At 41.9% G+C, this 26,976-nt stretch overlaps 1 protein-coding gene across 2 annotated transcripts in view; it reads right to left on the reverse strand.

Moving 5' to 3' along the window:
• Positions 1 to 26,976, reverse strand: part of hth (homothorax) — a 132,008-nt gene that overhangs the window by 28,938 nt on the left and 76,094 nt on the right. The window contains exons 7-8 of one of the 2 annotated variants that reach the window (NM_057228.5): positions 25,411 to 25,534; positions 12,109 to 12,156 (exon numbers count right to left, since the gene is read on the reverse strand). In NM_057228.5, coding sequence (NP_476576.1) covers positions 12,109 to 12,156; positions 25,411 to 25,534 — 172 coding nt within the window. The remainder of the gene's footprint in view (positions 1 to 12,108; positions 12,157 to 25,410; positions 25,535 to 26,976) is intronic. The other variant, NM_057230.6, reaches the window with a different exon arrangement.

A 26,976-nucleotide genomic window follows, 5' to 3' on the forward strand; every position in this document is an offset into this window, starting at 1 on the left:
TTGAAATTAATTTTGGTTTTGTTAATTATGTTTGCTCTTGTGCGAATTTTGTTGTATTTTTAGTAACCTATTTTTGGTTTGTTCTTTTTTGACCTTTGAATATATCGCTTTCTTTTAGTTGAATTTTAAATTGCCTTAAGTTAGACGCGACTTTTTTTATATTCCCGTTTTTATATATTTATTTTTAATTTCGTTTGTTGCTTTGCTTGATTTGCTTTTCGGCCTTTTGTCGGTGAAACGCATCGAACGATTTTCTATTTTTAGTGGCACTATTTCGGTGGCGACCCCATTTGCTTTTCAGCCTCTAGCTAAGTGTATTCCTTCTCCCCACTTTCAGCGCCCGAATTTTCCCCGCTTTTCCCCGAGTTTCCCCAAAACTTTGTGAAGTGCCCATGGGCTTGATAAATGGCGCTTAGGCATTGATTAGATGCCTCAGAGCTACGAAATGCATTTGCCTTATCACCCATGCACTTCTCACACACACTGGCACACATTATAACTAACACCCATTATACCCCCACCTTCAGCCAAAAGTGTTCCCCCCCCCCTCACAACCGAGAACAGCCGAAAAAAGAAAAACAACAGACGCAACGAAACGAATTTTCCATTTTCCATAGAGTTCACTTCACCCCAATGCCAAAGTCGCTTCAAATTCGTTGAAAGCAGTGAGAAAAAGGGAGCTAAATTATTTAATGTCTATATTTGATTAAATAAATCATTTGATATACTTAAAATTTAAACTATTTTTATTTTATATTTTCATTGCCATTTTAATACTTTGAATCATTTTCGTTCACTTCAATCATTTTAAGAATGTGAATCTGAATAAAGTAATTGATTTCAAGTAAACGCAGATGTTTTTGATACCATATAAAAATCGGATAGTTAACGCCTTTGAAAACACTATCAAGCATTTGTTTTCAGTGCACTTGTGTCTGTCGCTTTTCGTCTGTGTGCGGGTCGCTTTCTGTGTGTCTGTGTTTAGATAAAATTGTGTTTCGAAAGTGACAGTTGAAATGATTTATCACTTGCCAGCGACTGCAAGGCGCAAACGCCAACGCTGCCCCGCCCCTGCCACCGCCGCCCCCTTTTTAGCCCAACTTGGCTGTCGTCAAAGTTTTTAGCACAAGTTCCCTTCGGCCCCCTCGCCAACCCTGAGGCTCACTCTTTCGCTTTTCTCAGCCCCAGCATGTTTGGCATTTTTGTGTAGAAAAATTGAAAATTGCTTTTTTCGTCAGCAGCCCCCCTTTCGAAGCCCCCTTCACCCAGCCACCACCCCTCCCTTTGTCCTGCTATCTGAGGCAACTTCATCTTTCCAATTTTCTACTATTTGGCTTTGTTCCCCATCCCCAGCCCCTTGTTGTTATTGTTGTTATTTGTGAGTTTTTCATATGAAAATTTAATTCCGCTCAAACCCCACCACCCACTCAACTCGGCGTCCCTCCACCACCCCCTCCGCACTCAGGCATTTCCCATGCGAGCTAATTTAAAAATTGTTGTAATTTTTTCGCTTTGCTCTTTTGGAATTTTTGCAATGCGCGACAAAATGATTTATGTCGCTGCCTGGGCGAAATTAAAAATATTACAAAAAGCCACAGCAGCAACAACAATGTGAACACATTTAAATAACATAAAAAAAAATATATAGATATATATTTGTGTATCTGTACATTTGTGTATATGGTGTCACTTGAAGCTTTAAAATGAAATTGTTGCCGTGTGGAAATTTACGCTGGCTTTTCTCAATTTTTATGCCCAGCAATTTCGAGCAACTGCAGCGGTGGCTGGAAAAAATTTAAAATAAAATACATAAACCGCAACAATTTTTCAACATTTTGCACGTGTAAATTTTCCAATTGGTTGAACGCGCCAAATGAACGAAGGGGAAAAAGTTGCAAAAATGGGTAGGGAAAAACGAAGGGGCCAAAAAAAAGGGGGTGGTTCGAGGGGCGTGTCTCTCGTATTAAAGGTCTATCTGATGGATTCATTTAGGCGATTCTTGAGGCAGGTGAGCAAGTTTCTCCTTTTCGCCTGGCAAAATAATGGTTGAAAATTATGGCGGAATATGAAATTTGCATAGGCTGTGGGAAACCCTTTGGGGTGGCCCTAAGAACTGGAAAACAAGTTGGGAAAACAGGTATTCTATCTGTCTCAGTATTTCTCTTCCATCGCTCATCATATTTTTGCATTGCCGTCGGCAATTTATAATCCATTTTTTAAAACTTAGAGATAGAAACCATTTCTTTAAGAGCTTGTATTTGCTTTCCATTCATTTATTTCAATTGTATTTGTAAAATTAAAGCCAAACTGCTAGGAAAACAAAAAATAAAAAAAAGCGCAAAAAAATGTTGTTAACCCAAATTGCATTGGCATTTCATCTCTGCAATCTTTCATTTGGTTTTTCCCCTCACTCTTTTTTCTTGGCTTTTTGTGTAATTATTCACATGCACCGAATGAATTTTTCTGTTTTGTTTTTTTTGTTTGCAGCTTGCCACGATGGCCGGAAGGTGGCGCTGCTGCAGCTGCTTTACGAGCACAGAGCAAAAAACAACAGAGCAGTTATCTATTTTGTTGCACTGTTTTTGTAGTTTTGTTGGCATTTTCCGCTGCCGTTTTCAGAGCATTTTCCAGTTCTTTTTTTTCGCAGAGGAATTTTGTTGTTTGCTTTTGTTTTAATTTAAATGAAAAAGCTTTTCGCGCATAGTTATGAAAATAATGGCTGCCAAAAAAGGGGAATATTCCATATACATATATGTGTGTATAGAGCATGAAGCCAGTTCTAATGCATTAAAGCACACTAAGTGGTTTTAGTTGGGGCTTCGGAAAGCAAGGCCTTAAAGTGTTTCGCTCGTTTTTCAATAAAAATCCAGAGCCACACCTCGAACATGACTTGTAACTTAAGCTATGGAACTCGGTTCCTTCAGTCCTGTGTCATCAGTTTTGGCGACATCCTTTGGGATCCGCATATCGCTTTACACTTGAAGCGAATTTGAAAGTCTGGATCGGTCCGCTCGTAACTCTTCTGGCTCTCGCCTCTTTACCCCTTTAGCCAGCCCACACACACAAGCTCTTCTCATTGGACTTTATATTTTTTTTTCGTATTCTGTTCTTTTTTTTTATCCGGCCCGCGACTAATATAAACGTACAATGGACCAACTTAAGCTGAAATGACAGTTGCGACATGTTTGCGTAGGCGTGTGCGATCTCCCATACGGACAGACATACGGACACGCAGACGGACGGACAACGACCCAAGACATCCAGACATACTATACAGGCCAGCAAATGTTTTGGTATTAATTTTTCTTGTTGTTCCTTTGAGCATCTGGCCCCTCAATCTCTGGACTTCATGCTCCCCTTGGCCGCTCCTGCAAAAAAAAAAAAAAAAAAAAACACCAAGCCAACTGACAATAAACTTTATCGCATTCATGTGAATGCACTTTATGACACCTAACCAGGCAACAGAACAGGCAGTCGAAGGTGGAGAAACTTGTTTACCTGCCCGCAATTTCCACGGGCCGAACAAAGAATTTCGTTGCGGATTTCGAAGGCAATTTTTGCACGACTGATTTGAATTGAAAGACTTTGATGAGCTCTACATGTGGGTAAGAATATAATATGTAAGTGCAGAGAGAGAAAAGAAGAAATAGATTTTAACGGACAGTTATGTATATTTCTGATATTTCTGTTCGCCTACACTCCAATATTGATTTCTGGCATATTTATCGTTCTGTGCCTTGTTTGACCAGTCCTTTTAATACATTATGACTGCAAAAATATTAAAAGGTCTAACAAGCTAGTACAGAGATATCAAGTTTACTTTCCAAAGACAATAACGATATTGTTATGCATTTTTTCGCCGTGTGGCAATGGGCATTTTGTGGTCGTCTGGCTGACTCGTGACTCGTGCAATTTCAGTCGTCCGTTTGACGGTCACGTGACCCTAATAAATCACAGAATTAATGTTACGTAAAATGGAGTTGGCGTTAGCCTGAGTCCTGCGGAGTCCTGGATCGCAGAAGTACAGAGCTCAGGACGAGGTCCTTTCGCTGCGAAAGCCACCACCGTTGAGTGGTTAAACTATGCCGGCCGGAAATTGAAAAACGTTTGCGGCATTTCTGATAAGCCGAAGAAGAGGGAAAACTACATTTCCCGGAGAAATGTAACTTAAAGATCAACTGGTTAATTTTGGAAATTTAAAAATGTTCATACGCCATGTTAACCAGCACTTGCACACAGAGAAAGGAAGAGAGATAGCTGCGTCGACATTACGGCCATTAAAAATACCCAAAACGACAACGACAATTTCCTCATTATCGTAAAATTTATTCAAGCAAAATAAATTCATTGGTCGTTAACCTTGACACTGGTTTTCTTTTATTTTTCCCCGACTTTCTGGGTGTGTGTGTGTGCGCATAAAACTCATGCTATGACGCGTGTTAAATAGTCGCCTGTCAACTGGGGAAAACTTTGGCCCGCCAGCTGTAAAATGATTTTCCCAGACGGCACAGCTCCATATCGCCTCAAGTTCGACTACATTAAGTGTAGGCACAGACAAACAAATTGTGATTACGAGCAGAAAGGAGGAAAAGCCAAAGCTGTGCAGAAAAAAAAACAGAGGCTCAAGGAATCTGTAAACCAAGCATGACTTTCATTATTTTCTTTGTCTGGTTACTAAACTACCAAAAATAAATAAAATGGAATGACGCCAGTAAGTATGCTACAATAATCGATACGAGTGTGTGTGTGAGCTCTTGTTGTTTTAACTGCTCGACTGCGTTTTTCCGCACACAAACGCACAAGCGTACAACGCACACACACACAGACACAGGCTTAAAAGAGAGCGATTTGTCATGGGGCTGCCACGAGTTTTCGGGGGTTTTGCATTTTCCCCAGACATTTTGCCCGCGGCTGTTTTCGGTGGCTTAAAGTGTTAATGTATCAGTTTGGCATTGTTTTCCACAATTTATGCACTGAGAACTTGTTGAATACCTTCGCCGACTTATGGCCAAATACTTTAGGACAAATATGGCGCCCAACTTAATTTAATTTTATACCCAATTCACATGTAAAATAGTAACACCCAGAGTTAATATAACCCCCGTATATATCTAAGTTATGGCTGTGACAAAGGAAGGCCAGAAATAGCAGCTGAAGGAATAAATAAGCGGAAAAAACTAGAATAAAGAAAAGCTTTTTTCATCCCAAAAGCTAGCTGTATACGTTTGTGTGGCAGCTGTCTGTGTGCGTATTGGCGAAAACTCCGACCAACTCCGACTGCCTTTCCATTCATTTCCATTCCTCTCCCTACATTTTCCTCTCAAGCTGTCGTCGTCATTTCGTTCTTTATATAAAGCCCGAGTGGAGCCAAGGAAAATGCTCCGGCACACACACATAGATTTTATATTTTTTCTTTTTCCCTTTTTTTTTGCTCCTCGCTTTTTTCTAGTATTTTTCTACATTTCTTTTATTTCCACTCAGCAGAAAAAATTCTTATACACAAGCGTTGCGTTTTCTACAAGTGCACAAGTGTGTGTGTGTGTGTGCTGGGAAAAGCTTTGCTCTCATGTGTGTGTGTGTGAGTGTACGAGAGCTGGAGCAGTCAGCTCAGTTTTCTTTTGAATGATTCGATGATTTTAAGCGCCTGCGTTATATGAAAACCAATCGCATCAAAGCACCCCATTAAATTTCATCGTCAGGCATATATCCTTGCCGCACACACACACAATGGGGCCACAGGACACAGCTGCTGCTAGCTGATATCCTTGGCTCCTGGCTGGCTCCTGGCCACGTCTGCATCTATTCCATGGACGTATTCGTCTGTCTAAGCCCAAGGCAACCGTTGTATGCTGTGTGTTTTCTATGTGCCGGGGAAATCCGTCAGAAAAGCGCAGCCGCTGCAGCTGCTCCTTCAGACTTCCATCTAGATCCCCCACCGCCCACCGCATACACACACCCCCCCCCTCCCATCACGACGGCTTTTCCATTTCCCATCCATTTCCACCAGCCCCTCCCACTCCATCATTATGTGCTGACGGCGTAAATGGCTCTATCAGCACATTGTGCCTTTGGTGCCTCTGACATGTGAGCCTTCGAACTCTCAGCCTTTTGCGAATCGGGCTTAAAGCTTAGAGCGCAAATTTCGAGGCAATTTAAAGTGCTGCTAATGGCTTTATAGGAGCCACAAAAGGTTGAAGAAGAAAACGTATAAATTGCAAGTCATACTGGGGAGTGGAAGTTACAGGCGAAGCTGTCTAACTTGAATACTTTAAGCTGACATTAAAACTGTTTTGTTTAAATAATTCAAAACGAGCCAGAATTGACTAAACATTTGATAGGTTTTTGGGTGATAATATTGCTTTGGATATTATTGATAATCATATATTTTAATATCTGAAGTGCTCAACTGACACCTGTTAGGGTGTTTGCCAAATGATGCCTGACTGTAGTTCGTACGTAACGAGGGACGCCTGTAGTTTTTGGACATGTACAATATAGCAGCTATATGCACATAGTCGCACAGTCTATCACTGGCAAACGCCGCCATCTTCCAGCGCTCGTCGTTTGCTTTATTTGCAGTTGGTTCCACTCCATCTCTTATTTCGCCTGCTGGCCCCATCTTCTTCTGGCTTTTCTTTATTCCCCTCCGCCTCCACCACTCTTTATATATATATGTTTTTTTTTTTTCTTTGATGGCAAACATTTAATGGGTTTTTCAGAAAATTGCATTTTCTTCTTTGGCACTCTTTAGCCTTTTTGTTTAGCTGCTACTTTGCAGTGGAAAGTGGTAGGGGGTGGTGGGTGAATTGTGGGTGGTGGTGGAGCTTCGCTCCCAGTCGCTGCTGTTGTTGTTGCTGCTGCTCATGACCATGGCTGCCATATTAGATTTTGAATGCATTTCCGCTTTTTGCCGCAGCGAGCAAAACTTTTGTTCGCCATGTTGGCTCTGCCTTGCCAGCATTCAATGCTTCTCTTTCGCTCTCGAGCACCCGTCTCTCTTTCACCCGAGCTGGGAAATATTTTCCACTGACTGACAGCTGTGCAAATGGGCGGCAACAAGGACGAGGAGGCGTACTGCAAGTTTGTCTATCTTCGGCTTGTTTTTGCTGTTGTTTTCGTTTGTGTGTGGGCAGAGTGGGAGTTTTTGGGTGGGTTGCATTAAAAGTTTGTTTCATTTCCCTCTTATTTTTCCTTTTGCTTTTGTTTGATGGAAAAGTCCAAGTTGTTGCGCAAAAGTTTTTATGCAAGTTTTGCTATTTTGGCAAATGGATATCCTTCTGCTACTCCAACTTCTCAGCTCCGCATTTCCCCCTTCGATTATGCTGTGGGCGCGCTATCTATGTTACTTATATGAAAGTTGGTCAGACATATAGCACGCCATATATACGTATATATGTATGTATGAACGCTCTATATACATGCATATACATGCTGAGCTTGCTATTGGCAAGAAGTTTAATCAAAGTTTTCCCTTGCAATACGGAGGCAAAAATAAATTAAATAGGGAATTAATGCAGAGAAAGAAACGCACATGGCACAGTGCTGTTTATTTCTACGTAAATTATGTTTTATACAAATCTGCTTTAAAAGCGCAGTAAAATGGTACTCATACATTTTCGTAGTGTTAAAATTTAAAATTGGTAACCAACATTACACGGGTGAAAATTCCCAGTGTTTTTGTGTGCACGGAATTCCCAGCAGAACACACCTTCAAGCTATGCTGGTAAAACAAAAACCACTGCATATTTCAGGGCGCAGGCTGCATATGCAAATGAAACATTCCACACATTCCCCCAGAAGGCAAAAGGCCATTAAATGTCAAACCCGCAGACACAAAAAACAAACAACGCTTCGGCAAACATTTTCCAACCCGTTTTCGTTGACCAAATTAAAAAGCCATTTGGGCTCAGCGAAGCCAACCGACTTTTGTGCCAAGTTACCTTTTTGGCTGGCGGCAATTTATAATATGCTATTATGCTATTACTATTTGGAGAAAAACACAACCGGTTGATGGGTTTTATGGGTGCCAATCAAAGTTCATCGATTATGCGACATCAGTTCGTCTGCTTTTCAGTTTTCGATTCGGTTTTGGATTTCGTTGCGGATTCCGATCCGAAATGTGAGGCATATCTTTAACGATTCTCAACGGCACTAAATCTTCAAGGACAGGGAGCTGAAGTGAGTTAATCATGAATGATTTAACGAGTCGTAGACCATTTAATTGCCATTCAACTCGGACATGACAGCAATCGGTGATTAAAGCCAAACGAGACACAAAATACAAAAATAAAGAGCGACACCAAATTGTGTTCGCTTTTAACGACTTGACAAAGTCATTTAAGGAATTTCTTTTGACAATTTTGATCCGAGCTTCCGAGCCTCATAGTCGATGCGAAATGTATCCGGCACCTGTAAGTTTGTTGGTTTTTCGGGGGCAACAGCACGCGCCATTTGGCTGGAAATTGAAAACGTGTCCAACATCGAGCCATCAATTTTTAAACAGAAGTAATCACTTTGTAAACGCCGAGCGGAGAGGAACAAAAATAAATATTCGAGCATATCCTCTGGGGGTTGACTTGGGCTAAGCCGGAAAAACCAGCGACCAGGGACTAGAGTCCTGCAAGTCCTTTGGTCCTTTTCGGTCTTTGCCTCTGCTACGTATGGTATGTATTAACCCTCGACAAGTGCTCCTCAAATTTCTGGGGTTCGCTTCGCTTGATTTCCAAATTTCTGCACGTAACAACGTAAAGTTGCAGAAATTTTTATACAATTTGTTGCATGCATAATTCACGAGGACAACAAAGTTGGGAGGGACCTCTGGATTTATGTGGGTTGCGTCTGGCTAAAGAACTTTCGGTGACTGTCGAGGAATTATGATGAGCCAGAGCATCAAAGAAAGTGACTTAAACGGCTTGGGTATTCAATAGGGGGAAAGAAATGGTCCAAGTGAGTTGTACACAGAGAAAATAATGCTTATCCAAATTCAAATACTTTCAAATAAGCAAAACTCATTGCTTGACAGTCAATTTACCATAAATATTCATTATATTGATTTAAAGCTTAAGCCCTAAGTCGAAGCTACTATGGCTAATTGATGGCACAGCAAATAAGATCGGAAATAAAGAATTTCGAATCCCAGGCGATACAGAAAACTGAGACCCCATCAAACAACATTAAACCCCGTTAATCTATCGAAACGAGCGCCACCATTTGTCTGCCGGCTCACGTTTTAATTGCCGTCCGCGCTAAAATTGAAAGAAAAAAAATCATAAAAATTAAAAAATCCAAATAAGCTAAAAATTTATTAAATTCTCATTTATCAAATGCCATAAATCACGACGCGTCTGCGTCGTATTTTGTGTTTTATTCCAAATGATCTATCAACAGTTGCCATTTCGATGGCTATTCGCTCACTTCAGACGCTTTTATGACTAGCTAATTTGGTTTCTTTTTGATTTTGATTTGTCAGTTTATTGTGGCTGGCTGTCAATGATTCGCTCTCGCTTCTCTGCTGGCTCAATGAACTATAAAAAACTAATGTTTCAGAGCTTCGCTAACTGTTCTCCTGACAAGTGAATGAAAGGCCGAATGATGATGTCAATCTATCAAATACACACACACCCCTTTATTTTTTCTGACCACACCATCAACTCAAACACACACACACACACACACACACCTCTGGGCCTGTCAACTTTTACTTTCCGCATGACCTTTGCTAAACTGTCAAAATTTGTTGTCAAAACGTGCGATGTTGCTGCTGTTGCTGTTGTTGCTGCTGTTGCCGCCGTGATGCGATGTTGCTGCTGCGTTGTATTTGCATTTGACAGCTGCTGTCGGACGTCCGCTGCCCTCACATATATTTTCGCACTTTTGCAGCAGACGCAAAACGCGGCTTTGAACTACTAAATCATTTTTGACAGTTGGCAGCGAAGCCGGGGAAAGCCCCCAGTTGCTGTCTCTTTCGCCCATGACCTTGAGAACCGTTACACTCGCGCAGACTTACACACACACACACAGCCAGACATTTTTATTCCGATGGTGTAGCCTTTGTTTATGCAATAAATTAAAAGCAATAATTTTTCATCTTGAGCCAACAGCAGCAGCAGCAGCAGCAGCAACAGTTGAAAGTTCGCCCGCTGCGGCGCAACAACATTAATTTTACACACAAACACATGCCGAAAGAGAGGGCTATACCTATGTAGTGGGAGCGGGAAAGAGACGGGCCCACGGGAAAAAGGGAAAGAGACGGGGCATTTGATAAAGTACCGCCATGGCAATGGCATTGTTTTTAACTCGCTGCGACTGCGCTAAAAGCGAAAAAAAAGTGCAGAAACAATAATTCAACTTGTGCTCCACATACACAGCCATACACCGGGGGTACGAATATGCCCGGATTGCAGGTTCAACGGACGCTTTGCGCCTGCGCAGGGTTAAACAAATTGCAGCTGTCTCCCTCTACGGCGGACGGCCCCTCTCCCTCGCACTGCCTGTATGCCATTAATTCTAGCGCTTGCCGGCTTGTTTGACAGTTCTGACAGACGATTATTTAAAGTTGTGCTTAAACGCCCGCTCGTTGTCTCTGTCCCATGCTCTCGCTGTCTCTTTCTGCTCTTGGCCATGGCCCACGGCTGTCTGCCATCCGCCCGCCCTCGGCGGCACGCCCCCCGCCTGTGCCGCCCAAGGAAATAATACAAATTACACTTTTGGCATATTGCTCGGCTGCTCTCCTTTTGGCCAGCCTAAAATAAAAGCCCTGTTTTGTAGGTTAGTGGGTCTTTCGAACATTGGTTCACACAGGCGAAAAGGTGATGCATAAATCGGACATCGATGAGGTTTTCTTTCTAGTACGATATATGGAACATGGATATCATGGATATGGTCATGGAATAAGGATAACTCGTTTAAGGGAACTAAATAATGTATAAATCAAGTAATGAAAAAATTTAATAAGAATTCTAAAAATATATATTATATTTTGTTTTAGTGATTAAATTTTGATGGCACTAAAACCAAAAATACACCGCTTTTCTCAGAGTGCAGGAAAAACAATCGAATGTGAGTTACATTTGACCGGCCCTACACTTGCCTTTTAACGATTTAAATGCTCTGGCACGCCATTCCTCAATTTAACGCATCATAAAGAGGGGAAAACTGCATCCTGGGCTGGCATTTTACGACCCAGAGGAGGCTGCTTAGCCAGCAAAGAAAAAAAAAAAAACCAAGAGTGCAGAGCACAGAGTACAGAAAGAAAAGCCCCACATGGAGGGCCGCTCGCCGATCATAAATCAAATTTCAATTCACGTGCCGGTCGCTCGACCATTCGTTTTTGCCTCATGTTCATTAATGAAAGCGAAATGCGCTTATATAATGCCATAATGCCGCGACTATCGGCCCTCGGACATCAGACATCGGACATCGGACATCATCGAAACTGCCACTGATTTTCGCAGCGCAAAAATTGGGACAAGTTCATCATCATCATCTGTCGGTTGTTGTATTTTTTAAGCTTTAAGTTTTCAGTTTTCGTTTTTTTTTTTTCTTTCAGTGGGCGTGGCCCACATGCACGTTGAAAGCTGAGGAGACCGCCGATGTTCAATTTATGAGCCGCAGACAGTATTTCGTCCCCAACCGCAACCCTCGAGCTCGCCCTCGCCCCCTTAATCGATTGTAGTTTTTAATTAAAATTTAACTTTATAATGATTTTTTATCAGCTGTCCGGTGCGCAGTCTGTTTAAGTCTAAATTAAAAAGAAATTTCTCATTTTAAAAGATCGCAGAAACAGGAAGCCGCAGCCGTGAGCAAAGTGGGCGTGGACCGGGCAGGAACGTGATCGCGAACAGGATTAGTGACAGACATCAAAGAGCCCATCAAGCCCAAGAGACCCAGGAACTGAGGAACTGAAGCACTAAGGAACTAAGGAACCGATCTATATCGATGCCCTTGGCCATCGGCCAAATTTTGATTGATGTGCGAACCGAAGGGCAGCACGTGTTTCGCTTCAGATCTACAACTGACTATATACATATCTTAAGCTTACGACTAGCAATCTACTCTATACGTACTGATATACAAGTGTTAAATGACTTAATGTGGAATGCGACTTACCATCATATGTTAGTTCTGAAGGATTGAGTGATGATAAGAACTTACCATCTGCAACGAGAAGAGAGAGTGGGAAGGTAAATTAATTTCAATTATAGCTGTCCGCATGCATTACAATAATTATCAATAAATTGCAGTTTGTGATTAACCAGCTCAGCTAATTTATGGATGTTTTGAAAAAATGTATACTATTAGATCATTTTGTTTGTCTTTGAATGCAAGCCAAATCAGTACACACATTCAAAGCAGGTAAACCATTTTTATGTGGGGTATTAAAAACTCAGATATGTTTTCTTGTTTCATGTTTACCCCACCCCCCGCACCAACTTATCCATAAATGAAGCATTAAAACGCTTAATTACGTGTGTTCTATTGTTGCTGCCATTTAACAATATAGTTTTTGTGCAGGTTTTTGTTTGGCTTTTGCTTGCAATTTTTGGTTTTCCTGCCGCGTTTCATTCTACACGCATGTGTATATAGTATAATTTTTTTTTTTTTTGGTTTGGTGCTTGATTAATTTTATTATTGTGCAGCATTTAATTTAATACGCATTGCGGCGCATAATGTACAATGATTATTTTAAATTCACTTTGACAAGCGCACACAAGCGCAGTTACATACATATCTCACCCACGCTAACCGCTTTCATTTCCCTGTTAATGTTAATTTAATATTTTTACATTGTGCTCGTGTTTTAATTTTGCCTGCGGTTTGCCATGTTTGTTCCTGCTGAAATTGTTGAACTTTTTCGCTTATTTTTACGCTTTTGTTATCACAAAACAAAAATGCAAATTAACGCAGAATCCTCTTCTGCTGCTTCATCTCTTTTTGTATTGTTAATTATTTATGGCTGTCATGGTAAACTTTTTTCTTTATTTTTTTTTTGCCCTTAATTTAGCCGTGTTTTATCGTTTTTGCCGCATTTTATTTGAACGCATTTTATTTCAATAAATTATTAATTCTTTTTTAATTTCTTTAAAGTGATTTTTTTTTTGACATTTTATGGCAATTTTAAGGCCGTAAGCATTTGCAGTCAGTTCGATTTTATTTGTTTCCCATAACAAATTAATCCCTAAATGCTGAATATCCCATCGAATCTTTCCCTATTTCCGTTTTACTTTTTTTATTTGTGTGACCCAGCTGGAGTTTGTTTTTAGTTTTTTTTTTTTTTTAGTTTGTTGTAAATAAATCAACGATAATTAACCTTCTGCAGCGCGTAGAAATAATTTTACTGTCAATGTTGTCACCACTGACAGTCGAACATCTTAAATCATTTGTGTTGTTGTTGTGGCTCTGTTTTTCTCGTTTTTTGTACTTTTTCTTTAGGTTTTTTCCCGCTGATCAGAAAACGAAATTAAAAAGCGCAACAGCGACGGACACTAAACACGGCTAAATGATCAACGCGCCCCGAAAATGCCAAATGCGCCAAATGAAATGCCAATTCGCACTCAATTGGAGGTAGCATTGGCGGACTGGCGACAAAACACCTTTGCGAAAAAGTCTTCTTGGGTCTCCTCTGCCTCCGTCCCTGTCTCTTGCTCTGTTTCCGTCTCTTTTGTTGTCCGATCAGAGAGAGGGAAAGAAACTATACAACAAATATTTGGTGATGTTAAATTATAGTTATAGAAGACCCTTCGAAATATCAAACAGTTATTTAAAATAAACATGTTAGGAATATTGCACTCTGTTTTTTAGTAGTGCGTCTATTTTTTATCATTTTCATCAAGAGTTGCTACTGATTTTCTCTCTGTGCATCCCTTCTCCCTGATGCGTAGACGTCAAAATGCCGCGGTGGCAATTAAATGCCTTCGACGCTCATTGCCAACGCCTCAGTCTCGAATTGGACTTTGACTTGGAGTCGGCGGAGCTCCGGGAGGAGTCTTCTCTGTGGATTGAAGTAGAATGGAGTGGAATGGTGTGGAGTTCTGCCCCGTTTGGGCTGGTTTACTGCCCAGTCCGTCCTGGTGCCCACTGCACCACTCCACCCTTTTCCACCTGGAGATTCTGGAAAGTCGGAGCACCGCTCGGCCACAAATAACGCCCAAATATGGCGCAATTTCATTCGCAACGCAACGAATCGATTGCCGATGCCACCGCTGCTGCTGCTGCTGCTGCTTTCAATTCGATGCGTTTCGATTTATTTATCACCTGTCGTTGAAAATTGAAATTGCATTCGCCTCGAGACTCGAGGGTTTTTGCCTTAGTTTCATTTCAATGCGATTCGATTCGATTCGTTTCGTCTTCGTCTCTTTTTCAGCTTCTTCTGTGTTGGCCAGGTAATCATTGTCAACAATTAATGAACAGCCCCATTGGTGGGCGTGGCAGTCGTTTAATGAACAAACCACCGAAGAGGCAGTAGTGCTTTCCTTTTTTTCCGTATTTTTTTTCTTCTGTTTTTCATATTTTTTTTATTTCGCTGTCCAGATATTTATAAATTAGCCCAGGCCTTTTCCTATTAGAATGGCCAAAAAACTCATCAGCATAATGTAAGATGTTGTGTTGCTCGGGGCGATAATGAGCCATAATGGCGCTGGCCAAGGAGTTCGGGGAGTTGGCCAAGAAAAAAGGGCAATGGCAAGGGCAAGGGCAAGGGCAGGGGAAAGGGGCAGCGGTAGGATGAGGGTCCAAAACTGGTTCGAGCCCGCTGCTCTTAAGAGCTCTTAATGCCGCCGCATGTATATGCTGTTTCCACCTCTGCTTTTTGCATATTTAAAAGCTTGATGCCGTTCAAACCGAACATTGATCGACTAATCAGCAAAAGGCTAAGATCCGCTGGTGGGGGGTGGTGCGACGGCATCGGGGTGCACTTCTTATCAATGCACTTTGCCGTGCTACACGTAAACTTACTTTAAACGCGCCAAACTTTTCATTGGCGATAAGAAGGGTAACCTCAGACGAAACCCTGCCTCTAGAATGATTGTACTACATTGAGAGAAAACATAATAAAATATGGTATACTAGCCAATTTCATTAGCAATTTGCTTATGCTTTCGTATAAGTGCAGCAACTCTATTCAACATAATTTTAAAAATGTTTAAATACGAATTTTGTATAATACTCTTGTCTGAGTGCAGCCATTGATTTGCATCATTGTTTATGTACTTTGCATGCGCCTGGAAAGTTGCACTTGATTGGCAGGGAATCGAGCTCGACAGGCAGCACTTGGGCACTTGGGCACTCAGGAGCGGAGTCATTAGAGCGGCAATTGGCCAGGGCCAAAAGGCTGAGCGTGTTCGTGCCGGCGGCGTGCGCTTCAACGCTTTAGTCTTGGCCACATCGCTCCATGGTCGCCGATTTTCCTCTCGATTCGATGGCTGGGAGTCTTTGGCGTATAGACCACGGTCTGGTCTTGTGGCATGCGGACTTTTGTAGCAGACAAAATTGTCGACAAATAGTTTACACAGGCATGAAATTTTGCTGCCCCAGCGAGCAACAAAAGAATGTTGTTGCTCGTGGCGCAGTTGTTGTTGCAGTTGCCGCAGTTGTTGCAGGAATGTTGCAGCAGCAACATGCAACACAAAGCTATTGGCAAACGAAAGGCGAGTGGAATGGGTGCGGATCTTGCGGATAGAGACAAGTGCAACATGATAGCCCACCTATAGCACCCACACCCACAACCACCCACCAGCCACAAAATGTTTAATTAAATTATGTGAGCAGAGAGCGGAGTGCGCGATAGCTGCCCCAGGATTATGCATTGTATGCGGTCATTAATTCATATCAAAAGGGTAATTGAAAACCGCATAAATTAAACAACAACATGCAAAAAACAAAAAAATATGCCTATATAAAACAGAGCAATCAGTTTTTTATTCAAATTTCTTTCTCTGTTATCCGCTGGGGAATGTTCAGCGCGCTACTTTGACATTTGGCTGCATAGTTTAATCTTATTAAAATATTTATTTTATTAAAATATGCATGCAATTTGTTAATTTAACTGCTGCGTTTGCTGTTATCCACCGCCACTCCCACACGCCGCCTACTATTTTATTTATGCAGCACTTTTCTCTTTGATACCCTGCAATGCCATAAAGTATTTGAATGTTGAATGCTAAGAGAAAGTTATGTTTGAAACATATGTTACTTTTTCATTTAGATGACTTTTAAACTAATTTTCTAATCTAGCTTACTATTATATTATAAGGAAATTAGTTTACATAAAACCAATCTATCTAATGAGGGTATTCCCACTATCGACAGATCTTCGAATGGCGCTCTCCATTTTTTTAGTTGGCCATCACTGATTTCGTGCTTTTATTGTGGCAGCCACTGCGCTTAATTGCATTTTGTATATGAATTAATGAATTTTTTATCAGCAACAATGCACCTACACACACAGAGAGACAGATGTGCTATATAAGCCTCTGCTCATGCATGTTTTATTTATTTGCTGCCTTTTTTCGTGTATTTTTTCTTGTCACGGCGCCTGATAATGCAATGAAAACAACAAATGCGCCAACCGCAGAGCTCCACATTTTTTTCGCATTTGTTTTAATGCATTTTTTGCACCGCTGCGAATATTTTATTTCATTTGTGGTAGTCCGACCAATAAAAGCCAACCAACCAACCAACCAGGTATAGACATAGTGCCATTTCGGAGGTCGGTTAATCTTTTCAATACTACGCCAGGGCAGAAGTGAAATTCTCCAAGGAGTCCGGCATTTACCATATCATTAACAACTAGGCTCGTATCGGGCCGTTAGGATCGTATTATAGATCTAGATTCCCTAGAATAAAAAAAAGGGTTGTGCCCCGAGGCCGCAAAGTTTCCTTATTGTGTTTCATTAAAATGCAATTAATATAGGCTTTCAGCACATTCTGACGACTTTGGGGACTCGAAATGATACCCACACTAGCAGCAAATTAGGGTGCGCCTATAATTAATAACAGTTTCAATGAAGATAAGCGGGGAACGTGGCGGGGAATCGTGAAGCATTTCATTAACTTTACATTACATATTATACGAGACGAAGACCAGAGGCCGCTGCAATTGTCCCAAAAACTCGGCCAACGGACACGTGTAAGCCCTATGCACACAGAAGTGCACACAAGAAAGATTACACTGCGAAAAATGACATTAACAGCCCAATAGTTCATGAAATGCTGATAGAGTTAAGGCACAGTTTTCCCTATTGACCCTTGCCAGATCATTTTTTTTTTACCGTGCAGAAAGGGATAGATAGTGTTTTGTATGAGTCAATCCATTAACGTTTTGATAAAAGATCTTTATGACGACACTCGAAGCCACGCCGGCAATCATCATCATCAGCCGAAGAGCTGAGGCCACTGAAATGGCTTTGGTACGTGTTGTTGGCCTGGCCAGCAGAGAAAAGACAACAAACGCACACACGTTGGGTGAAAAGTAATTGCGTTTAAATGCGTTTACATTAGGGCCCGAAACAAAGATACAAACATATGTATGTACCATATGTGGATATAGAAGGCACATAATGCAATGGAAGTCAGAGCGACCTAATTGCTCTGAGGCCTGCCGTGATGACCAAGGACAATTATTACATTACACTTGTAATGGCATTATTAATGCCGTTCGGTGCGATTGTTTTTACGCCATTTCCCAGGCGATAAGCCAGAAATAAATCTCTATTGGCGACTTTACGAGCGCCAAAGGCCAACACTCACCCACCAAACGTAAGCCCCATCCCGTTCATAGTTTCTTTTTACGACTTTTTAATAGTTCTCACATAGATTTTATAGATCTCAGCCCCGAAGCTTTGATGGGCCCCCATCCCCCGGCTATTCCTCGGCTATTTGTTGTTCTTACTTCTGGCCAGAGCGCATAAAATTGATTTCCTTTTCCCGGTTTCCCGACTCGGGCGTTTACTACTTTCTGGGCTGTCATAAAATTTATGTTTATGTCGTAAAATTTAGTTCGATTTTTTTGCCCTTTGAGCAATCGATGTGCGTGTTTTCACTACCCCTCCTCGCTGTATTCTGTTTTCCTGTTTTTCTGGACCACACCAGGTGTTTGCAAAGGGTTTTCCCTCACAGACTCAGAGACAACGCCAAAATAAAAAGAGGAGTAATACGCAACTTTTCCGGCCAAGAAATTGCCGCCTGCTTGATATAAACAAACGACAGACATTTATTTTTATTACACACCTTTTTGGGGGTCTTTTTTTCCTTCGCCTCTGCGAAGGGTGACACTTTGGTAGTAGATTCTAGTTATTCTAATGCACATTTCATAGGCAATTCCAAATTAGGCAATGTTTGGCAATGTACTCGCACCCCAACCACCCACCCTCAACATCAAGGTGTGGCCTTGGGTGGCTGGCCAGTGGTTTGGGTGGGTGGTTACTTTCCCTTTTCTTGGTGGAAAACGGGGCTGTTCTGTGGGTTGCCTCCTTATAAAAAAGTAATTTTCTCATTCGAGGCTTTTTGTATATTAGAAGAAATGGCTTTATTTATTTCTTATTTCTGGGCGTACAAGTGCGAAATGAGGAAAACTTTTTGCCGCCAGCTTTCACTTCAGTTTGCTCTACTCTACTCGCTTTTCGTTTATTTCACTTGAGTATTTTCTTTTTCTGGTTGGGCGCCCGTTAAATTGGCAAGTTTGTTGTGCTAAGTTTTTGGGGTCTCTCGCTTCCACTCGAAGCCCATAAATTAGACGCACAAATTAGAAATTATGTGCGCATTTAAATGTGAAGAGGAGCTCCGGTTCGCTCCCCCATTCATTTCTCCGGCTCTGTCACTGCTCCATATGTTTTTGGGCCAACTTCGGCGAGCTAATGAAATGGCAGTGGGTTGCCCTGGCCTTTTAGTCAAACTCAATGAATATTTAAAGAGCCTGCAAACGAATGGTTTCGCCAAAAAAAAAAAAATAATAATAAACCAGGGAAAAGAAATGAAAGGAACAAAAGTATAAGTACGAAATGGAACTTTTGTGCCACGGCGCCATTTGGCGCTACAAAAGATATTTTTCCATTGAAAGCGTTATATGGCCGGGCGAAAAAGTTGTTTAAATTTAGCACAAGACACATGTGTGTATACATCTCCTCCGTTCAGTGGGTGTGTTTTTGCGGGTGAAGATGTGGCTTACAAGCCCCAGAAATTCCGCATTTCGCATTTCTTTGTGCTGATTCTTACTTTATTTCGCGGACCGGAGACAATTGCCTCTGAGATGACTCAAAATTGCAGACAGTTCAATGATCATCTCTGGTTCCTTGCCCTCGTGATCAACACTTTTATCAGACCATTTGCATCGCCCAGAAGTCCATTTCATCGACCCCCTTGAGTTTCCCTCTCATTTTCCACGCTCGCTAATGTCGTTTATCATTAGGGCAGGCTAACCTACAATTTCCATACTGCTGGGCCAGAAAACGTATTTATGTATAAACATACCTATATTTACCACAATTTTCTACACAATTTTCCCTAACCATTTTCTGGCACAATTTTCCTCCTGTTGACGCTAGATAATTTCCTTTTTTCGAGGGCAACGGAGGAACGCATTACAAAATGTCAAAATTTCCTCACAAAACGCCCTCGACACGCTCCAACCAAGGTGGGCGGTTTCTTCTTCTTGGCAGGGGAAGGGTGGGTGCTTCGTTAGTTAAGTTAAGTTAGTAGGTGGCATAACGAAACAAAACACAACAAAACCGAGAGGCAGAGTTGGTCAGGTGAGCACAGAACCGCCGACCGACCACGCCCATCATTCAGCCACAAGGCGCATAATTTGTCATTGAATGTTTGCCCAGGCAAACTGGGCAACTGGGTGATTTGGGGGAGGGGCTGCTGCCACGCCCATTGCGGTCAGTGGGCGCAGGGCGAAGACTACACTTAAAATATGCCGAGGTATTAACAGAGACAATATCCAGTTTAATATAATTCATATTCTGATAGACATCCAAAGATCCTAAAAATGTATTAAATAATCATTTTTTAAGTTATGAAATTCATTCACTATTCATTGTACTATTTGGTATTTTATTTATTCTCTCTCTGTAATCTTCGGTGTTTCGGTGGTTTTTGTTTTCCAAACGAACAAACCGAAAACAAGGCCTCTTCAAGGGGGCCGTGGATAATGCCGGTAGTGGGCGTGGCCGGTCGAGAGGTTGTTGGCTAGCCTGCCCAAAACATGAGCGGCTTAATTTGCCTGGCTGGGCATTTAAAAAGCATTTAGCATACAGTGGAGTCGTTACGAATAGGTCCACTGCACCACTATGCGAATATTTATGAAGTTTAAAAGATATTAAATATATGAACTGAAGTATTATTATATTATTATTATTGTTTTCGGAATATAGATGATCTGATTTCCCAGAGCGTTCCCTCCGGATTTCGTTGCCATCTCCGGCGTATCTCATTGATTCTGGTTTCAGCGAAAATGAGAGGTCGTCAGGGCTCACAGCACACTCGTACACACACTCGAGCTCCAAGAGAGAGAGCCGTATAATTATAATTGCTGATAAATGCCTCGTACTAATAAACACTTGGCACCACGATGGGGCATTTAGAGGATGGAGCGGAGGGGCATGTGTCAGATCGGGATTGGGATCGGGACGTGTGACGCTAATGACACTTGGCTTCGTCGGGCAAAAATGAAATGATTTGTGTGAGAGATTGCATGCCGCGCAGTGATTTGTGATTTGTGTGTTGAGAAATGCAGTTTTAAACTGCAAAACTGGCAGCTTGATAAGCTCCGCCACTGTCATCAGCAGCATACGGCACTTGATAGCTCTATTAATGGCACGCCACCATCGTGCCATCTCTTTCGCTTACCGTATGACCCTCTCTCTTTCTCGGATGCAGTTCAAAGAGACAGCGAGACACCGAAATGAATGCGAAAATAATGAATAATAAAAGTCGGGAGTACATGGTTTTTAATGTTTCCTTGAGAATGAATAGCATTGAGGTTAATGCGGGGGGACAGAAATTAAGAAGAAAAAAAATACTTATCTCTAGCTGACTGCCTCTCTGTCCGTTTGTCTGTCTGTCTGTCTGTCTGTCTCTGTCTCAAGCGGTATGGCCATCTCTCTCGCCGACTTATCACTTGATGGCTTGAGTGTTCGTCCGGTTGTTACTAATTTATGCAACCGCCAGTGTGGCAGATCCATAACTATATTACGACGATAAGTGTAAAGCTAGACAAATTTCAAGTCAAAAGCGACCACCCATGAAACGCGATTCCCAACGAAAGAGATGGGTATACGAGTGCTGCGTGCGAAAGAGACGGCACGGAAGTTTGCATTTTGTTCGGCAATCGGGAGTTCTTTGAGCAACCCTCAAAGTCTTTTTTGGTGTTGCTTGTTTGTCAACTCCCGGCGACCTTCCGCCTCATCCTGCCGAAATTTTCAGCAACTCCCAATGCTGGTGTTGATGATTCCGTTGATGTGAGGGTTACCCGGGAAGATTCCGGCCTGACTGCCGGGAAATTCGATGCGCATTCTATTCATTGGCGTGTCGGCCCAGAAATATGATAATGCGCTGCGCCGCACCACACCGCATCGGAGGAAAAAAAAGCAACAGTCAGTTCGTAAATTTTCATTGTAAAATAAGAACAAGTCCCGTCACTCGTTGAGTTTGCTTTTTTAGGGGATGAAGATGTATTGCCCTTTGTGCCGTTTGACGTAATGTTACATAAGCTCTCCTTGGTCCTGGTCCCCCGACCAGATTGCCATATTTCCCCCACCTCACCGGAGTCCTCATTATGAAACATCGCATTGCTGTTTCAATTTTTACGAGTGCGATTGCGAATCAACCCGAGCGGAATCCCAAACGTGCAGCAGCTGGTCCGGCACGTTTTGCCGGATTCTAGGGGTTAGGGATTCCTATTCCGATTCGGAAATATGAATATGCCTAGTCCTATGCCAAAAGGATAACCCCGAACAGATATGGGCAATTTCTGCCAGCACAGCACAAAAGGTTTTTTCTTCGTTTTCGTTAATGCGTAAAATTTTAATTTCAGTTTTTGTCGATCGCTGTCTGGGTTATGGTTTGGGAAATTCGTGTCAGCATTTTGACAAAAGAGTTAATAAGTTGTGGGAACGCTAGAAAGATGGATCAGCAGATAATATGGGGTGTGAATTATGATTGGATGTCATACGTCAGTTGTACAGCTGTGAGTTCTAGAGTCCATTTAAAATATTCAAATTATTTAATTAGAATTTTAGAACCTTTTACGATGTTAGAGCAAACTAACCAACGATTTGTACGAAATAAAATGATCTAAATTATTTAGAAGAGCCTCAAAGCGTGTTTACTTCCTTTCCCAAAACAAAACGGAGAATACAATTAAAAGTGGGTGGGGTGAGCGAACGAGTAGTGAGGAAAATGCTTTCACATCACAAAAGACAGAGAAAACTCCCAGAGCGAAATGCCTGAGAAAAACTGTCAACGCCGCCGAGGGAAAGACCCAAATGGAAATTGTCTAATTGTGCGTGGTAAGATAACAAAGCAGAGTTAGAGCTTCCTGTTATTGTTATGCCTCTTGTTGCTGTGCAAAACTCATGCCATCAATGTAAATAAGCTAGAACAACAGGGCATCGGCCAAAGATAATCGCCTTAGTTGGGGTACAAAAAACAAAAACTGGGAAAAAAGAAACTAAGTGCACTTCACACAAGGTCGGGTAGGATTTAAATGCCGCATTGACAAAAACAAGCTGCCATCCCTCCCCTCCTGATTTGGTTTTGTGAGAGAAGGATATGTTTTAAAATTGTAACAATTGGCAATTGTGTGGGTCTTGCGGCTTGACGAAACTTCCCGAGCGGAAAGGATAACACGCACTTTTCGACCCAACCCCCATGAAAGTTAATTTACGTCACGCAGCATTTTCAATCAATGTCAGTGTGGTGGAGGGAGAGGTGTTCCTTTTTTTTTTGTCGGTGCAAAACCAAGGGGTTGCTAAAGGACCACCCGTTGGTTTTGTTTATTTTCATTTCCAATTTTATTTCCCTGACCCCACGGCTGATCTCGTTTTGATTTGCATTTAAGCACGACACTTGACGACTCGTCAATTTCGCCGTGTAAATAAACAGATTGGGCTTTAAATTTGAGTATCGCTTGGCTCTTTAACGCCGCATTAGCTCGTCACTTTGAAATATATTTTTTAATTGAACTCAGACCGAAGTTGATGAGGGTGTTGTATGGTGTAATTACAGGCTCTGCGGCTGTCAGTTAAAATATTTTTGGTTTTATAGGGAAATCTATCTACCAGCTTGGAGATTCCAAGTACACCTATAATTAAAGACGAAAGGTATCTTAAAGTTCTGAAAGGGGCATGCCCCTTTTTCCCTGACCTCTGCTCCGCGCACAATTCATGGAAATTTTCAGGATGCGCATCCTTGTGCACTGAGCTCTCTTCTGGCTCTTTTTTTGCCCTGCCTTACTTTTCTTTGTGCTCTCGGCTGGGCATGAAATTCCTGTCAAAATTGATAAAAATCACATTTTCCATTTGAATAACATTTTACGAATTCGTGCATAAAATTACGACAGAAAAATATTCCCTTTCCCTTGCCGCAGCGCCTTTTCTTCTGCAGTGGAATTTCTGCAGCTCGGTGAATATATACTTATTCTTGGCAACCGCATTCCACCGCCCTCGGTTGCCTTGTCTACTTAAAATGTGGAAAATATCTATTTGCTACGCCCGAAATACGCGACGCAAATTTCCCACAGACACCGAGTGGCAGTAGGGAAATGGAAAAGCGGGGAGGGGCGTGCCATTTTCTTATCGCTCGGAAAACAAGATGGGGAGCGGAGCGGAGACTGCGCCCCGAAAATTAACATGGAAATTTTGCGCGCTGCTAGAAATTATTCAACTGTAGATAATTTCTATTGAGTGCTCGGGAGTGCACAACTCGAACTATGCCGAAATTTAATTTGTCTACAAAGTCAAGCGACGTGTAGATAAATCAATCAAAATGGCGCGCACACACGACCACACAAAAAAAAATATATATATATATATTCTCGATGTACGAGTATATACATATATACTCGCATATCGGTGGAACTCGCACACAATCGTTAAAGTTGCTGTTCGGCGCGCTTTAAAGTTTTTTTTCGAATTTGACGTCAACGTCAATGGATTGGCTGCGGAACGCCTCCAACTCTGTGGAGCACTCTTCAAACCCCTCCCTCGTAATGCACGTGAAAAAATAGTTTAAACTTGAGCTAATTTGGTTTTACTAAACTTATTCTAGCCAGCTGTCTTTAAAATACTTTCTTTTGTTAGGCAAACCATTTGGTAATTTGGCATCTACATTTTTTTCAGTGTCCCAATTCATTTAGCAGTGAAACTGCATTATCACCTTGGGGCCCCCCCACTCAATATTCGTTTTTTCCATATATATATTTATTTTTTTCATTTTCTTGAGAGCAAACGACGAGTGGCCTAGAGTGTCTTTTTCGAGAGCTGTTTTGGCCAGGTCTTTTGTTTTTTTCGTTGCCGCCATACAAACAAAGGGGAAAACAACGCACTTGCGCTCTCCGAGGAAATAAAAATACAGAAACAAAATATTATTTTTGCCTATCACCATAAATAATTCACCTGACTTCCCCCCCTGACCGACCCACGACGGCATACGAGATCTTCAAAAAGAAGCGCCAAGTGCAAAGTCAGTCGCACTCGAAAAAATATTGAAAAAGCAACAACCAGGTGAGGAGGGAGTGTGGGGAAAATACTAAAAAAATACACATAAAACTCTTTGCAGGCTGAAGTGGAGTTTGGAGTGGTGGGTCTACTGGGCTCCAGGTTCGGAACTCCAAGACAGGCAGTCTAGGGCCTCAAAGGCCGAAGATCCGAGGGCTGTCCCTAGGAAAAGTTGTTGTTTCTTCTCCACGCAGTTGGCAGTTGGTTGTTGGTAAGCGTAGTTGTTGTTACTCTTTTGTTAAGTTGTTGTACGATTACGCTGCGAACTTGTTCGAAAAGCTTTGGCGGCACTTGAAACAGAGGCAAACAACATAATCAAAAGTGGGAGACAGCCGCCTCAAGAGGTGTGAAGTGTGTAACACATTCAATAGGGATTAAGCAGATCGAAACTGGCTAGAATCAGCTTCAATTTTGCCGCATAAGCTTTAATGGAGCTTAATATAAAGTCTTTGGTGAGATTGTTTTAATTATGAGAAAGTTCTATTATAATGGAAAATCCACATATTTAATCGAAACTAAAAAAGGGCCCTATCCCAAGTTTCATATCAATCAGATTGGTTTTTATATCACTCAGCTGACTTTAACTATGGTACCATACCATGTACTAGCCTCAGTATTGCCGGGAGTTCCAATCTTGTTTCTAATCTTTTACTCTCCTAATAGAACTAACTTGTTTTAGATTTAAGTGTGCACTTACCAGGGTCTGATGTATCTAGGGCAGGTGGCTGCTGTGACAGTGGACCGGGAGTACTACCAGCGCCCGGCGATCGGGCGTCATCGTTCATTGCGCCGCCGTAGGACAGCGATGAGCTCGGCGGCCGCTGCAAGTAAAGAATAAATCACACAATATGAATAAGTAAATTCATTCCGGAATAGAAAAGGGTATGGCTGGGGTTGGTGGGGTGATGCGTTAGCTGATTGTTAGAATTGATTACAAATTGGTTATAAATGTCGCTTTAAATTGACACGCCTGGCCATTAAATGCGCCAGACGATACAGCCATGGCCAATGCCAAAGGCAGACATTGTCAGCCCCCGTCTTGTCCGGATTCTTCCGCCTCCTGGCCCGGCTATAACTCCCCCCTTCCACCGCGGACTGTCTGCACGACTGTCAAGTTGTCAAAAGTGCCACGGCCTGGCCATATTGTGAACAAACAAATGTTCAAGATTGTCGTGGCCTAGGCCTAGAGCAAAATACAAAACCAAACCAAACTGAACCAAAACGAAACGAAACGAAACGAAACGAAACGACAAGAGGGCAGACAACGTCGTGTGCAGAAATAAATATAGCTAGATATACACGTATATTGTATATATAAGTTATCAAATTAATATGCAGCGACTGGCTCTGGCGATCTGACCGTCTTCTAACTAGGAGTAGAATCAACTCGTCTCCATCTCCATCTCCATCATCATCAACATCGTCATCGGCAATGGACAACAGGCCAGCGACAACGATGGCATATTAAACGCGGCTAAAACAAAATAAGCAGGCAAGGAAAGGAAAGAAATAAAATAACAGCGGGGAAAAACTTATGCAGAAACCAAAAATGTCAACGTACCAGGTATTCAGCGATCGAAATCGATCGAAGAGCAATTTAAATTCTGCTAATAACGAAAATACACAAAGCGGTGTTCGCATTAATTTCATGCACGTGCAAGCTACAATTTTTAGCCATAAAATTATTATTTTCCCAAGCTCGTAAAAATTCTTGACTTTCGAATACAATGAAATATACGCATTTTGTCGCATTTGTGATTCATTTCGAATTCGGGGCGCATATTGCTTGTGTTTTCGCTAAATATTTGTTAAATCGCATATTAATAGCGCCCTGCTATAGACAATTTGTGGCTTGTTTGCTTTGTATAATTGTTATTGCCGAATATTTGATTTAATAGATAGAGCCCCGGAGAGCAATGAACTTTTGGGGTATTAGCTTTAACCATAGGTTTGAGGAAAATAATATATAGCCTACGTTAGATTAGGCGACTTGGCCAAGTTCCAGGGGACGGCTGGTTCCTGCTTTTTTGCCTACTTTCCATTTCAAACACACTCGCAGCCGCAAATCTATTAATAATTAGACAACGCCGTCTGCATTTTAAACACTCCTAGCCAATCCAATCCAATCCAATCCGATCCGATCCAAACCCATCCCTCCACTTTATGAGCCATAAGGTGTCTCTTGATAGTCGCATAAACAATTTCCACCATAAACGGACGCGATAATGCCGCTGGAACCGCCTGCAATTGTAGCAATTGTCGT

This window comes from Drosophila melanogaster, chromosome 3R (assembly GCF_000001215.4).
Source record: "Drosophila melanogaster chromosome 3R".
Taxonomy (NCBI): Eukaryota; Metazoa; Arthropoda; class Insecta; order Diptera; family Drosophilidae; genus Drosophila; species Drosophila melanogaster.